The 16,128-nt window shown below is 48.6% G+C and overlaps 1 protein-coding gene and 1 pseudogene across 1 annotated transcript; one reads left to right on the forward strand and one right to left on the reverse strand.

The window, feature by feature from the left end:
* Positions 1-5,075: 5,075 nt before the first annotated feature.
* Positions 5,076-8,576, reverse strand: LOC119344202 (annotated as a pseudogene).
* Positions 8,577-14,698: 6,122 nt separating this feature from the next.
* Positions 14,699-16,123, forward strand: LOC119344203 (the record flags this gene model as incomplete). Its single annotated transcript, XM_037614755.1, has 1 exon — positions 14,699-16,123. A coding segment is annotated over exon 1 (1,425 nt), but the record flags the coding sequence as incomplete, so codon positions are not given.
* Positions 16,124-16,128: the final 5 nt, after the last annotated feature.

Here is a 16,128-nt window from a genome sequence, read left to right on the forward strand (position 1 = left end):
ATCCGTATTGCCTAGCTTGCCTTCCACGCCAAGTAGAGCCCCATCCGGACACGAGACGAAGTCTTCAATCTTGTATCTTCGTAGTCTAATAGTCCGGCCAATGGATATAGTTCGGCTATCCGGAGACCCCCTAATCCAGGACTCCCTCAATCCTCATCATCCTTTTTCTTGGATGGTTTGGGAGGAACAGGCATGGGTTTCTGAACCCAAGGCTCTCTTTCTTTACCATGTTTCTTAGCAACAAAGTCTTTCTTATCATAACATTGATTCTTTGATTGTGGGTTATCAAGATCAACAGCAGGTTCAATTTCTATATCATTATCATTACTAAGTTGAGCATCATCATGAACATTATCATTAACATTATCACTAGTTTCAGGTTCATTACCAGATTGTGCTTCAGCATCACAAATAGAAATATCATTTGGATTTTCAAGTGTTTCAATAATAGGATCACTAGAAGCATGCAAAGTCCTATCATTTTTCTTTTTCTTCTTTTTAGAAGAACTAGGTGCATCTATATTATTTCTCTGAGAATCTTGCTCAATTCTTTTAGGATGGCCTTCAGGATAAAAGGTTCCCGAGTCATTCTACCACCTCTAGTCATAACTCTAACAGCATTATCATTATCCTTACTATTCAATTCATTGAGCAAATCATTTTGAGCCTTAAGTACTTGTTCTACTTGAGTGGTAACCATAGAAGCATGTTTACTAATAAGTTTAAGTTCACCTTTAACATTAGCCATATAATCACCCAAGTGTTCAAGCATATTTGAATTGTATTTCAATTGTCTACCAAAATAAGCATTAAAATCTTCTTGCTTAGCCATACATTTATCAAACTCATCTAAGCATGGGCTAGCAAATTTAGTAAATGGGATTTCAGCTTTATCGTATCTATAGAGAGAATTTACCTTTACTACCTGTGTCGGGTTATCAAGACCATGAGTTTCTTCAATAGGTAAAGGATTAAGATCATATGTTTCTTCAGCAGGTGGTAAATTAAGACCATGTATTTCTTCAATAGGAGGTAAATTCTTAACATCTTCAGCTTTAATACCCTTTTCTTTCATAGATTTCTTTGCCTCTTGCATATCTTCAGGACTGAGAAATAGAATACCCCTCTTCTTCGGAGTTGGCTTAGGAATAGGCTCAGGAACTGGCTCCGGAGGTGTCCAATTATTTTCATTTTTCAACATATTATTCAATAGAATTTCAGCTTCATCCAGTGTTCTTTCCCTGAAAACAGAACCAGCACAACTATCCAGGTAATCTCTAGAGGCATCGGTTAGTCCATTATAAAAGATATCAAGTATTTCATTTTTCTTAAGAGGATGATCAGGCAAAGCATTAAGTAATTGGAGAAGCCTCCCCCAAGCTTGTGGGAGACTCTCTTCTTCAATTTGCACAAAATTATATATATATCCCTTAAAGCAGCTTGTTTCTTATGAGCAGGGAAATATTTAGCAGAGAAGTAATAAATCATATCCTGGGGACTATGCACACAACCAGGATCAGGAGAATTAAACCATATCTTAGCATCACCCTTTAATGAGAACAGAAATATTTTAAGGATATAAAAGTAACGAGTTCTCTCATCTTTAGTGAACAGGGTGGCTATATCATTCAGTTTAGTAAGATGTGCCACAACAGTTTCAGATTCATAACCATGAAAAGGATCGGATTCAACCAAAGTAATTATATCAGGATCAACAGAGAATTCATAATCCTTATCAGTAACACCGATAGGTGAAGTAGCAAAAGCAGGGTCAGGTTTCATTCTAGCATTTAGAGATTGCTTATTCCATTTAGCTAATAACCTTTTGAGTTCATATCTATCTTTGCAAGCTAAAATATCTAAGGAACCTTCTTGATCAAAAACATAACCCTTAGGAATAACAAGTGATTCTTCATCATCACTTTCGTCAGTATTATCAGATTAAATATTTTCAATCTCTCTAGCCCTAGCAAGTTGTTCATCAAGAAATTCACCAAGTGGCACAGTAGTATCAAGCATAGAAGTAGTTTCATCATAAGTATCATGCATAGCAGAAGTGGCATCATCAATAACATGCAACATATCAGAACGAATAGTAGAAGCAGGTTTAGGTGTCGCAAGCCTACTCAAAACAGAAGGTGAATCAAGTGCAGAGCTAGATGGCAGTTCCTTACCTCCCCTCGTAGTTGAGGGATAGATCTTGGTTTTTGGATCTCTCAAGTTCTTCATAATGATAAGCAGATATATATCCCAAGTGACTCAAAGAATAGAGCTATGCTCCCCGGCAACGGCGCCAGAAAACATTCTTGATAACTCACAAGTATAGGGGATTGCAACAGTTTTCGAGGGTAGAGTATTCAACCCAAATTTATTGATTCGACACAAGGGGAGCCAAAGAATATTCTCAACTATTAGCAGCTGAGTTGCCAATTCAACCACACCTGGAAACTTAATATCTGCAGCAAAGTGTTTAGTAGCAAAGTAATATGATAGTAGTGGTAACAATAGCAAAAGGTAACAGTAGTAAAAGTAAAGTTTTTGGTATTTTGTAGTGATGATAGCAATAACAACGAAAAAGTAAATAAGCGAAGAACAATATATGGAAAGCTCGTAGGCAATGGATCGGTGATAGAGAATTATGCCGGATGCGGTTCATCATGTAACAGTCATAACCTAGGGTGACACAGAACTAGCTCCAGTTCATCAATGTAATGTAGGCATGTATTCCGAATATAGCCATACGTGCTTATGGAAAAGAACTTGCATGACATCTTTTGTCCTATCCTCCCGTGACAGCGGGGTCCTTACGGAAACTAAGGGATATTAAGGCCTCCTTTTAATAGAGTACCGAAACAAAGCATTAACACATAGTGAATACATGAACTCCTCAAACTACGGTCATCACCGGTAAGTATCCTCATTATTGTCACTTCGGGGTTAACGGATCATAACACATAATAGGTGACTATAGACTTGCAAGATAGGATCAAGAACTCTCATATATTGATGAAAACATAATAGGTTCAGATATGAAATCATGGCACTCGGGCCCTAGTGACAAGCATTAAGCATAGCAAAGTCATAGCAACATCAATCTCAGAACATAGTGGATACTAGGAATCAAACCCTAACAAAACTAACTCAATTACATGATAAATCTCATCCAACCCATCACCGTCTAGCAAGCCTACGATGGAATTACTCATGCACAGCGGTGAGCATCATGAAATTGGCGATGGAGGATGGTTAACGATGACGATGGCGACGAATTCCCCTCTTCGGAGCCCCAAACAGACTCCAGATCAGCCCTCCCGAGAGCTTTTAGGGCTTGGCGGCGGCTCCGTATTGTAAAACGCGATGAATCCTTCTCTCCGATTTTTTTTCTCCCCGAAACACAATATATAGAGTTGGAGTTGGAGTCGGAGAGGCACCGAGAGGCCCACAAGGTAGGGGGCGCGCCCTAGGGGGGCAGGCGCGCCTCCCACCCTCGTGGCCAGGTGGTGGGCCCCCTGGCCTTCATCTTTTGCAGGTATTTTTTATATTTTCCAAAAAGTTGCTCCGTGAAGTTTCAGGTCATTCCGTGAACGTTTGTTTCTGCACATAAATAACACCATGGTAATTCTGCTGAAAATAGCGTCAGTCCGGGTTAATTCCATTCAAATCTTGCAAGTTAGAGTCCAAAACAAGGGCAAAAGTGTTTGGAAAAGTAGATACAACAGAGACGTATCAAGGCCACAACTGGCTCCCCACACACGCCAACACTTGGCTTAATACGCACGCAAACACTTGGCCGCTGGAACCCACGATGACTTGGTCGTTGCAAGTGGCTAGCTGCACTTGCACTGGTTAGTCCGCTGCAGGCTGAACTGCAGGCGTGACATTTGCCCCCTCTTGAGCTGCTTGATCTTCCTCCGTCCAGATGGGTGCGTCCGAGTAGCGTTGCCGTATTACGTAGTAGTCTTCCCAGGTAGCCGCCGCCGACGGCATGGTGCTCCACTGCACCTATACTTGGACGACTGGGGCGCCTCCTTTCTTCATCATGCGGCGGTCCAGGACAGCGATCGGAACGCGGTCCACAGCCATGAGGTCCGGTATCTTGGGTAGCTCAGCGAAGACCGGAGTGTAGTCGGGGATGAACGGCTTGAGTTGCGAGACGTGGAACACGGGGTGGATGCGGCTGTCCGATGGCAAGTTCAGGCGGTACGCCAAGGTGCCGACGCGCTCCATCACCGTGAAGGGACCGAAGAACTTGTACGCCAGCTTGCAGTAGGGGCGGTTGGCGACGGAGGACTGGGCGTACGGTTGAAGCTTGAGGAGGACCTGTTCGCCCACGTCGAAGGCGCGCTCAGCGTGGTGGCGATCTGCTTGTTTTTTGAAACACGCTTGGGCGCGCGCGATCTGGGCGCGCAGCAACTCCGTGTGTGCGACCCAATCGATCTCCTTGCGTGGCGCATCCGTGGGTATGTTGGAGTGGACCGCTGGCATGCCGCTGAGGTTGGGCTCCCTGCCGTATAGTGCCTTGAATGGGGAGCAGTTGAGGGAGGCGTGGTGCGACGAGTTGTACCAGAACTCCGCTGCAGAGAGCCACTGGCGCCATTGCTTAGGTGTGTCGTGGACGGAGCATCGCAGATACATCTCCAAGCACTGGTTAACGCGCTCCATCTGCCCGTCCGTCTGGGGATGGTACGCCGTGGAGTACAGGAGCTTGGTGCCCGCGGCGTTGAGGATCTCGCGCCACATGGCGCTGGTGAACACTTTGTCGTGGTCGGAGACGATGGAGTGCGGCACGCTGTGGAGACGGATGATGTTGTCCCAGAAGGATCTGGCTACCTGAGCGGCGTTGAAGGGGTGGCGGAGAGGGACAAAGTGGGCGTACTTGGTGAGCCGGTCGACGGCGACCATGATCGCGTGAAAGCCATCGGACTTGGGCAACCCCTCGACGAAGTCCATGGTGATCTCCTGCCAGGGCTCTTGAGGAATTGGGAGTGGTTGCAACTTGCCGGCCTGGTGCGTTTGCTCGTGCTTCACGTGCTGGCATATGCTGCACTGCCTGACGAAATCTTCGACAGCGCGCTTCAGGCCGGTCCAGGCGAATAACTTGCGCACCCGGTGGTATGTGGCTGTGGCGCCGGAGTGTCCCCGACGACGCTGTGGTGCAGCTCGGCGATGAGCTTCGTCTGAAGTGCGGTGTTGGCGCCGATCCACACCCGTCCCCGTTGCCTGATCACACCTTGCTGCAGGGTGCGGCCCTGGTCGTCAGTGTAACAGAGCGCGAGCTTGGTGAGTAGTTCTTGCGCATCGGCGTCCGTTTCGTACGAATTGGCCACCTCTTGCAGCCATTGAGGTTGACACACAGACAGAGCATCCAGCGACAGAAGATGCCCCACCCTGGAGAGTGCATTGGCCGCGCCATTGTCCGTGCCCTTCTTGTAGCGAAATGTGAACTGCAACCCCACCATCTTGGACATTGCTTTGTGCTGAAGATCGGTGACGAGTTGTTGGTCTCCAAGCGAACACAAACTCTTGTGGTCGGTGAGGATTTCGAACGGGGCGCGCTGGAGGTACGGTCGCCACTTGTCGATGGCCATCATGACCGCTAGGAATTCCTTCTCGTAGGCCGAAAGCTTCTGGTTGCGCACGCCCAGGGCCTTGCTCAGGTACGCGACAGGGTGCCCATCTTGGACCAATACTGCTCCCACGCCAGTGTCGCACGCATCCGTCTCAATGGAGAACGAGCGCTTGAAGTTGGGGAGCGCGAGGACGGGCGTGCTCACCATGGCCTGCTTGAGCATCTCGAACGTTGTCTACGCCTTGTCGTCCCAGAGAAACCCCTTCTTGGTGAGCAGGCGCGTGAGCGGCTTTGCGGTGATGATGTAATGGGGCACAAACTTGCGATAGTGGCCAGTCAGGCCGAGGAAGCCGCGCAGCTCGGTGGGCGTAGTGGGCACGGGCCATGCACTCATGGCACTGGTCTTGCTCTCGTCAGTGGCCACACCATCCTTGGAGATGACGTGCCCCAGGTACTCAATCTTCTGTTGTGCGAACGAGCACTTGGAGGCCTTCGCGTACAGCTGGTGTTCGCGGAGCAGGTTGAGGACGATGCGCAGGTGTTCCTCGTGTTCCTGGAGATCGAAGCTAAAGACCAGTATGTCATCGAGGAATATGATGATAAACTTACGGACATGTCGGCCGAACACAGAGTTCATGAGGCACTAAAACGTAGCCGGGGCGTTGCAGAGACCGAACGGCATCACTCTAAAGTGATAATGCCCGTGGTGTGTTTTAAATGTCGTTTTCTCTTCGTCCTCCTCGCGCATGCGAATCTGATGATAATCGGCGCGGAGATCGATCTTGGAAAAGTAGGCTGCACCGCCCAGTTCGTCGAGCAGCTCGTCGACCACTGGTAGCGGGAATTTTTTCTTCACTGTCGCCGTGTTCAAACGCCGGAAATCCACGCAAAAACACCAACTGTCGTCTTTTTTCTTAACCAACAACACTGGCACTGCGTACGGGCTCAGACTGTGCGCTATCACCCCAGATTGAAGCATCTCTTGGACCTGTTTCTCGATCTCGTCCTTTTGAGCTGGTGAGTAGCGGTATGGCCTCGTGTTAATTGGAGCAGTGTCGGGCTCCAGGTTGACGGCATGATCATATTGCCTCTTGGGCGGAAGGGTTTTGGGTTCAGAGAACACGTCCTCATATTCAGATAAGAGTTTCTGAATATTGGCCGAAACTGGTTCAGGGTTAGTTTTTCCCATTGTTTCCACAGTAACCAAGGCTGCAGTCCAGATATCATTAGCCACTTCCATTCGGTGCAGGTCATACGCGTCGAGCTGGGATATTGGAGGCAAGTCAGAGGTGCGCACTCCTTGTAAGTGTACGCACTTGCCCTGGGTTTCAAACTCGATGGTCTTGTGTTGCCAGTGACAGTTCATGGGACTATGAGCTGATAACCAGTCTATGCCCAGCACTCCATCATAAGCATCTAGTGGAAGGACGCGTAGATCCGTGTGAAATGTATGTCCAGGCACTTCCCAAGTTAATCCTCGCATGATTTGAGTGCATCGGAGTCGTTGCCCATTTGCCACTCAAACTGAAACTGGGGGCATTTGTTCTGTCCGAACTGTCAGACGCGAGAGAAAAGCTTCACTGATGAAACTGTGAGTGCTTCCAGAATCAACCAAGAGCAACATAATTTGATTGCCCACTTGAGCTCGGAGACGAATTGTGGATGGTGTTTCCTCCCCAGAGAGCGCTTGCTGGGATAAGGAGCAGCATTCAGGTTCTTGTGGTGTCGATGCATCAAGCAATTGCAGGGTGTGGACTGTGTCGTCAGAAAGGATCTCGCCGAAGTCGCCGACCTCAATCATCAGGATCTGGCCGGTGCGTTTGCACTGATGCTCTCCGGAGTACTTGTCCCCGCAGCGAAAACAGAGGCCGTTCGCTCTTCTAAACTCGCGCAGTTGGCGCTCCCGTGCATAATCATCGCCCCCTTGTCGTGGTGCAGGTGCGGCGCGGACTGGAGCAGCGGCTGGTGGTGGTGCAGCTGGTGGTGGTCTCCCAACTGGTGTAATGCGTGGACGCGCTGTGCGCTGCTTCTCCAACTCTTCTTCCTGAATACGAGCAAACACGGCGGCCCGAGTGATGCTGGTAGGTGCTTGTAATCGGACGCCGAGGCGCAGCTCGTCCTTGAGGCTGATCAGAAACTATGAGATGAAGAATTTGGTGCTCAAGGTCGGATCCAGAGCTAGCAAATGGTACATGGCTGTCTCGAAGTGATGGCGATAATCCTGAACACTGCCTGTCTACCTTAACTGAATGAAGTTGTGCATCTGAACCTCGAACTCCTCTGGACCAAATTCCTCTTGCACTGCAGCTCTGAATTGTTGCCAACTGACCCCAGGGTGCATCTGTCGATAGGCCTGGAGCCACATTGCGGCCAGGCCATCCATGTACAGCGCTGCGGTGGTGACCCAGCTATGTTGTGGCACGCGGTACAGCTCGAAGTAGGTGGTGCAGTGGTCCAGCCAGATGTGCGGGGCGTCGCCGTCGAACCGCGGGAAATCATGCTTGGGCGGCTTGATGTAGTGGTCGCCGTGGCGGTCGAGCTTCGAGGACGATGGTGACCGCGCGGTGAGCAGCGGTGGACCGTGGTTGACGAGGCGGGCGAACGAAAGCTGTGCTGCACCATCTATGTAGAGGGGCAGCGACGGAGGGCGACTCGGTGGTGGTGGTGGGGGTGGTGGAGGGCGCGCGGAGGAGTCCGCGGTGGCCGTGACGCCCGATGGAGATGCAGCTTCGGAGACGGTCGCCGCGGGATCAACAGTCGGCGCGCCCTTGCGGGCCTCGTCCACATCGGCTTGCGTGAGGTCGATCTGCTTGGACAGGAGCTTGAGCTCGGCGGAGACTTGGTCGTTGTAGGCGACCTGCGCCTGGTGGCGTTCGTCGGCGGTCTTTTGATTTGCGTCGAGGCGGCGGATGACGGACTCGAGCAAGTTTTGCAACTTGTTCGTGGTCTCCGACATGGCGTCGAGCACGCGGCGGGTCTGCGCCGAGGGCTTGGATGGTGGTGTCATGGTTTCACAAGATCAGATCGAACCCCGGGCAGGATTTTGTGCGAGCTCGCCGGAGCGGCGCGCACCTGACCCGGTGGATGTTACCGATCGATCGGCAGCCAACGGCGGGGGGAAAATGGGCTCTGAATACCAGATTGTCACGCCCCGATCTAGAGGGATTTGGGGAGAGATGAGAAAGGGGATCGGGGTGAGGAAGAAGGAGAAGGGGTAGGTGAGAGCAAGAGAGAAGTCGAGGGGAAGTAGTTCATTTCCTTTTTGATACCGTCCTCGTCCAATGGTTCCGTTACAAGTAGGCCACAGCTGGCTCCCCACCATGTATGTGTGTTGTAGGTTTCATTAATTTGTTTTCAAATGAAGATATCTTTAGTCACACACATTAATTCTGTGGCTATATCTTTTTAACCTATGCTTTCATGTTTCTCCTCTGCTACACCACAAGGTGAAGTTCCTTCAGGATTACTTTGGTGCCAATTTGCTTGCTTTGATCACCTTTTTTTTTCTTCTTCTTTTACTAATCTGCACTTGAGTTGGATCATTGTGTTGTGGGTCACAGAATTACTTCACTCATAAATATCAAATCCAACTAATACATACATTGCCAAAATATAAGCCCATATTTTGTTGAGACAGACATATAATTACTACTATGTTCATACTTGTATGTGGTTTATGTGATAAAACTGAAAGCCTGTCTGGACGTGAATCTAATGGTTCCGATTCCAGATGAAAAAACATACTCCTATTAGAAAACATGCACTGGTGTTTGAAGCAACAAAGAAATGCATGCGCGGAGGAAACGAATTTACCAATTCATCCTTGCTTCTTTTTCGACTCGTTTGTCGGCTTGGGGGGTCAATCATGAGTTACCCCTTTCGTCCCAAAACTCCTCTCTTGGGATGTATCTAGACAAATCTAAGTCAAGAATTTTAGGACAGAGGTAATCCTTTATGGACTAGCAGCTTTCTCTTTACGCTGATCCCAACGTACAACAATTTATTACTATACTAGTGCTAGTAGCTTGGATCTCTGAAGATGTCTCAAAGAAAGAAAGAGAGCAATAAGGTTGACATTTGTACGGATGGAAAGGAACAGGGATAGTTTTGTTTGTTGTGTTGGTCGATCCATTTCGGCTGTGTGATACGTACGTATCATCACTTGATTTCTTTTTTTGCGGGTGCACTTGATTTTCTATTGATTGGGTGTAGTAAAAAAAATCAAGAGGAGAGTCTATCACCCAACGGCTGTAGCATTTTCTTGCAAGTTGAGGAGCACCATCATTCTTAAGGGAAATGAATGACATGTTTGTACGTACCACATCTACTAAAGCAGTAATGGATGAGATTGTACCGCCTTAACGTAATGGCTGGAGATGTCTTGTTTTAATCGTCGGAATTCCAATCTTTGTGTACTACTACTCCTGACATGCATGGTGTTTGTACTAGTACTCCACTAGTTAATGAGTTGATTCTGGTAATCCTGAGCACATGTGCTGACTACTAGTAAGTGAATTGATGCATGCCACTTTGCATATTGGTGCTGCGCTCCTCTTAGTCACTCAAATATCTCTCTAGCCCACTTTCACTTGATTCTTTTTTCCTTTTCTTTGTAGCACATTTCACTTTGATTATTCTTGACCTTTCATCAAAGACGATGCTGCTATTTGATTTCCCTTCAACCCGTAATCGGCTAATCGCTAGCAAAACCAGCAATACCCAGCATTTGACTTTAGTTTAAGACCTCTTTTGGGAGAAGCATCCTTCTGATTACAAGACCTCCGCTTCCTACAAGTTGGAGAATATCTATCTCTCAAGACCTCCATTTCTCCTAGAGATTTTGGGATGAACTAGCCTACTTATCTATTTTCCTTTGTTGTTCTTGGATCTTGAGGTGTATATTGCATTGACTTGAGTTTTGAGTAACTTTGGTGTGAATCTTGTCCTTGTGAGTGTTTCTTTCGAGTATTGTTATTTGAGTTCATGAAGTTTTTCACCTCAAGTCCACCTTTAAATCGTGAAAATTGGGCCACCCAACGGTTTGCCCCTTACCATTTGGTATCATGAGTAGGGTTGCCACAATTTGAAGCCCCTTCCCCTCATCTTTCTAGACTTGTTTTGATTTTTTACTTGCATAATTCAAAATTTCACACAAAAAGATAGGCTCACCCTATTTTGAAAGATTCCACTCGCAACACTGCACTACTCATTTCTTCACCTTCCTTCTACTAAAGAAAATGCCTTGCAAGGTGCCATAGGTAAAGAAAATGCTTATGAAAAATTGACTGGCTAGTCCCACAATCCGCACAAGAAAGCATCAAAACTACAGAGACTATTGACACTTTTGTTTCTCAGTGCAAAAAGACAAGGGTGGTGATTGATAATGAACTTCTCACAAGTCTTCAGCAGAAATATGATAGGCATCATGAGTGGTCTCGTCAACAGACTCAACAAAGTCTTCATGTCCACAAAAAGTGTGAAAGCTTTCTATCTAGAACACTTATGTCGGGCACGCAACATTTCATCGCACTTGGGCTAGTATGTCATTTCAGAAGACTATGCAAGAACTTTTTTGATATTGGATATGAAGAGCACCATGAGTGCTCCACTTCTCCTCATGATGATATGAAATAGCTTTGCACTCCGTCACCGGCTTCCTCAATTACAGGTCTTCTGCTGATACAGTCATCGTGAACTTTGAAGAAGAAGAATGTGTCAACTACATCGCGTCCAGATTCGTTAACTGAGCCAACTGCTCCACCGCTCATTCCCGACGACATTGTCCCGGATGCACCACACTGGTACAGAATTAGGGTTTGGAGGCAGTTTAGTTAGATGGACCGATAGTGGTTCCCGAATCCACCTCAAAGCTTGTGTCGCTAATACTCCGCACGGCCAACAATTTAGAAACCGCCTACAATATCATTGACAATGCAATGCATAAACACTTCCAATGTTTACGTGTCGCAAGCGGTTTAGTACAAATAACCGCCTCCATTTGTTATGGCAAGGATCTAACTATTTCTTGTTAGGTACGTACCCCTACTAATGATAGTCAAAATAAAACACTATAATATAAAGGTACAAAGACACCATATCTTTCATTGCAGTACCCATAGTACAATTTTTTTTACAAGTTCACATGATACAATAACATTGAAATAGTACATAAGGTGTACAAGTCTTTCACCCTCTGCTTATCTATGTGTTGTCTCAGCCAGGTGATGCAATCTTTGCAGCTGCTCGGTGATGCATGGTGGCCTGCTTCAAGGTCTACCGATCATCATCTGCATGACACATAAAAAATCTCAGTGGCTGCTAATAATATACATAGTTGACCCAAAATTCTTAAGTTGTAATGCAATGTATTTCACAAAGGTCATACCCGCGTGCCCGACACCGGAAGTTGTAGCAGGTTATTACTACACAATACAACTAAAATTATGCTAGTAGTCTGCATGGACGTGAAGACAATACATAGAAGATAAAGCGGAGAAGTGGAACGTAATGATGTCTGAAAAGAACTAACATTCAGCCTGATGTACTAACCTGGCACAAGATAACATCAACACCACAATGACAACTAACTAGATAAACATTATCAGGTTCTTCAATCCGCTCATCCGATCTGACCTGCCCCCTTGCCTGCTTCATGATTGCTCTTTTCTTTGAGTATGAACTTGGAGTAATCATATCTGACTCCTCCCTACTTTTAAACACTATATAGCAGTTGTTCTTATAACCATCCCGTCGACAGGTGATTGCGGAGATAAGATCTACGGTCAACTCCTAGATATTTCGTCCAGGGGTTAAAACACTCCACTCACTCCACACGACACAGGGAGGAAAAATTACCCATGCTCGGGCCACAGGCGAGGTGTAACACCCTACTCTTGCTCTTGAGTTCTTCATGTGTATTAATTCAATATAATTTCAGCTAGCCTAGCCCTTACATGTATTTTCTCCCACCCTATAGGTAGTGACTCTGAGAGACCTCCTTCAGACGCCGTTCGTTGACTCCTGCGACCCCCCGCTATAGGTTGTAGTTGATGACAACCTTTGAGACATTGTGTCACCTTGACCTGGCTGCGTCATGGCCACCAACAGCTGACCCTGACGGGTCCCTCCATCCTTGACCGTATCTTAAGTCCAACTGGACCATCTCTCTTGCATCCCATCAAGTCCATAGTGAGCCTGTCTGGATGAGTGAGCTTGAGCAGTCATGTCGTGGTATTCATCATAGTGCTCTCTCATACTAGCTGTCACAGTTGTACGCCACCATGAAAACCAAGTTCCACCTCCTCGTCGGGGCAATGGACTGATAGACCGCATCCTTGACCATGAACACCATGAACGTGAAGCTCACGAACAACATGCCCCTGATGACCGGGCAGAAAAAGTCCATCAAAAAGAAGAACAAAGTCGGCAATAAGAAGTGTGCCGCCTAGAAGATGAAGAATGCAATGCACATCACCAAGAAGAAGCTCGTCGCACTGACGAAGCAACGCAATTGTAATGACACCTTCGTGCTCTCACACATCAATTGATCGAACGAACAACAACATCGAGCACGAGAAGCACGACAAGAGGAAGAAGCTCACGCAGAACAACGTCATGACATGCGGCGCATGGCCAACACACCTCGCATGGATCATGAGGCAAACAATGAAGAACATGAAGAAAACCCACCTCATCAACGCCAAGTGCAACTTCAAATTCGCAACCTCCAAGACCACACCACCTTCAAGACAACAAGGAATGCTTCGGGAAGGTTAAGTTCACAATGCCTAAGTTCTCCGGCGTCATCTACCCCAATGATTACATCTCTTGTGCCCTCAAGATGGACAAGATCTTCCAGGTGTATAACTTTGACGAGCCGAAGAACATTTCCATGTCATCGCTTGAGTTCGACGACCACACACTCATATGGTGGAAACAAACACAAGAACTTTGACAAAAGCAAGGAGAAAGCTATTGCTACTTGCGATGAATCATGAGAGCGAGATTTGTGCTCAAGCACTATGCTCGTGACATCTTCAAGAAGCTCCAAGTGTTAAATCAAGGGACCAAAGACCGTTGAAGAGTATGACAAGGAGATAAAAAATGCAATGATCTGAGCCAATGTCAAAGAGTCTCATGAACAATCACTAGCAAAATCCGTAACAAGCTACCCCTCTTCGTTAGTTTCTCAACAAAAGTATCAAACATTTTCTTATGGTGGATGGTGAAGGAAGAAAAGTGAAGCAGTAAAACACAATGCCAGGAAACAGTCGCCGTATACGCTTGCAATGGTGCATACACCGTGTGGGTGACAAAAACTTGATACTGCCGATATCGATATACACCGTTCCTTCATCCGTATCGGACATGTTATTGCCGAGTTTGATACAACTGGAATCGATACACACCGTCCGTTCATCCGTCTCAGACAAACAAATTATTGTCGCATATGATACTACTGGAGTCAATACACACCGCCCTTTCATCGGCATCGGACAAATTACGTTGCATATCTGTTCCCAGCTGGAATCAATAAATGCTATACATAGCGTGTATCCTTAATTATATCGCGCCGCACACACGAATATCTCATTTCGGGATAATTCATTTACTACATTTCTTTCTTCACTTTAAATGAAAGAAAAAGGAAGAAATTCCATCACCAGGCAGGAATAGGGAGGCATCATGTTTTTGGTGTGATTGAACACCCCTTTTTAAAAATACAGGAGAAAGAAGGGGGCCAAATTGCAAAATGAAGCAGAGGCAGAGCCAGGGTGGGATTATTTACCAGTGGCCCCTTGTCCTAACAGGAATTCCCCAAACCCTCCAAGTATTGCTGTTGCTGTTCCTCCTCTCTATAGGCTCTGTGTTCCCATCCATTCTCCCCCGATTGATTCCCCATTCCAGCCAGCCAGCTGCCATCCACCCCCGCCCCCGCCCCCGCCTCCGGCGAGATCCCCGGCGGCCGAGATCTCCCCGACGGTAAGCCCTTTGCCTCTCCTCCCTCCCTCCCTCCCTCCTCGGAATGAAAGCACGGCGAAAAATCGCGCCTTTTTCTTTTGTACGGAACAAACCCCAGCGCGCCGTGCCCTAACCCCTGTCCGTCTTGCTTCTTTTCGCGCAGCCGCCATGGCCGCGCAGGCCCCCGAGGGCGAGGGGCCGGCCCCCGCCCGCCCATCGCGCATCCGCGTCATGCGCCCGGAGGTGGAGGAGGTCCTCAAGAGCCCCCGCCGCGCCCGCGCCAAGCTGCACAAGGAGGGCGGCGGCGAGCAGGAGGACGGCGCCGGCGCGCGCCCGCGGTACGACTGCGCGTTCCAGGACGAGGAGGGGCAGCAGGGGTTCGCGCCGCCCGACGTGGTGTGGTGCAAGGTGCGGAGCCACCCCTGGTGGCCGGCCCAGGTCTTCGACGCCGCCGACGCCTCCGAGCTCGCGCTCCGGCACGCCAGGCCGGGGGCGCCCCTCGTCGCCTACTTCTGGGACCGGACCTTCGCCTGGATGGACCCCTCCGCGCTGCGCCCCTTCCGCGCCCACTTCCCCCGCCTCGCCGCCCAGAGCACCGTCTCCAGCTACGTCGCCTCCGTCGACGCCGCGCTGCAGGAGGTCACCCGCCGCATCGAGGCCGGCCTCTCCTGCTCCTGCTCCCCGCCCGCCGTCGCCAGGAAGCAGCAGATTCACAACTCAGGGATCAGGGAAGGAGCCTACGGCGCCGTGGTGGACGAGGTGTACATGAGGGACACGTTCCGTGCCAAGCCGTTCGTCGACTACATTTCGGCGCTGGGGAGGAGCCCACTGGCCGGCGCCGATCGTCTCGACCTTGCCACCGCCATGGCGCAGCTCAGGTCTTTCAACCGGTTGAGGTGTCCAATGGAGCTTCCTGAGTTTGTCATCTTCCAGGGGATTGAGGATGTTGCTGCTGCCGTTGCTCCTGAGGCTGATGCTGATGCTGATGTGGCAGCAACACAGCAGACAAAGAGGAAGAGGACGGAGGAGAAGGGCGGCGGGGATGGCAATGCTCCGGCCAAGGAGAAGAGATCGAGGCACGGCGAGAGCTCATCGCGCAAGAAAGATGCTCCTGCAGAGGAACAAGAAGAGGCCATTGATGATGCTCCGACCAAGGAGGAGAAGAAATCAAGGAGGCGTGGCGAGAGCTCATCGCGTGAGAGAGATGCTGCTGCAAAGGAACCAGAAGTGGCCATTGATGTTGAGGACAGCCCTCCTATGCCCAGGGACAGGATCATGGACACCTCCGAAGATGCACCGGATAAGGGAGAAGCTCCTGCAAACAAAGATGCCGCCATGGTTGAGGACACCCCTCCTATGCCCAGTACCAAGCAAAGGAAGTCAAAGAGAGGTAGCAAGACTTCAGCTGATAAAAAGAAGAAAGACACCTCCAAAGACGCGGCAGGTAAGGGCGAGTCTCTGCCAGAGGCAGAGCCTGCCAAAGAAGATGATGTGAATGGGGACAGCTCTATGCCGAGTGTGGAGGCGACAGATGATACATTGAGCAAGCAAAGGAAGTCGAAGAGAGTTAGCAGGAGTGCAGCAGAGAGCAAGAAGAA

Source organism: Triticum dicoccoides, unplaced genomic scaffold, assembly GCF_002162155.2.
Source record: "Triticum dicoccoides isolate Atlit2015 ecotype Zavitan unplaced genomic scaffold, WEW_v2.0 scaffold159194, whole genome shotgun sequence".
Lineage (NCBI taxonomy): Eukaryota > Viridiplantae > Streptophyta > Magnoliopsida > Poales > Poaceae > Triticum > Triticum dicoccoides.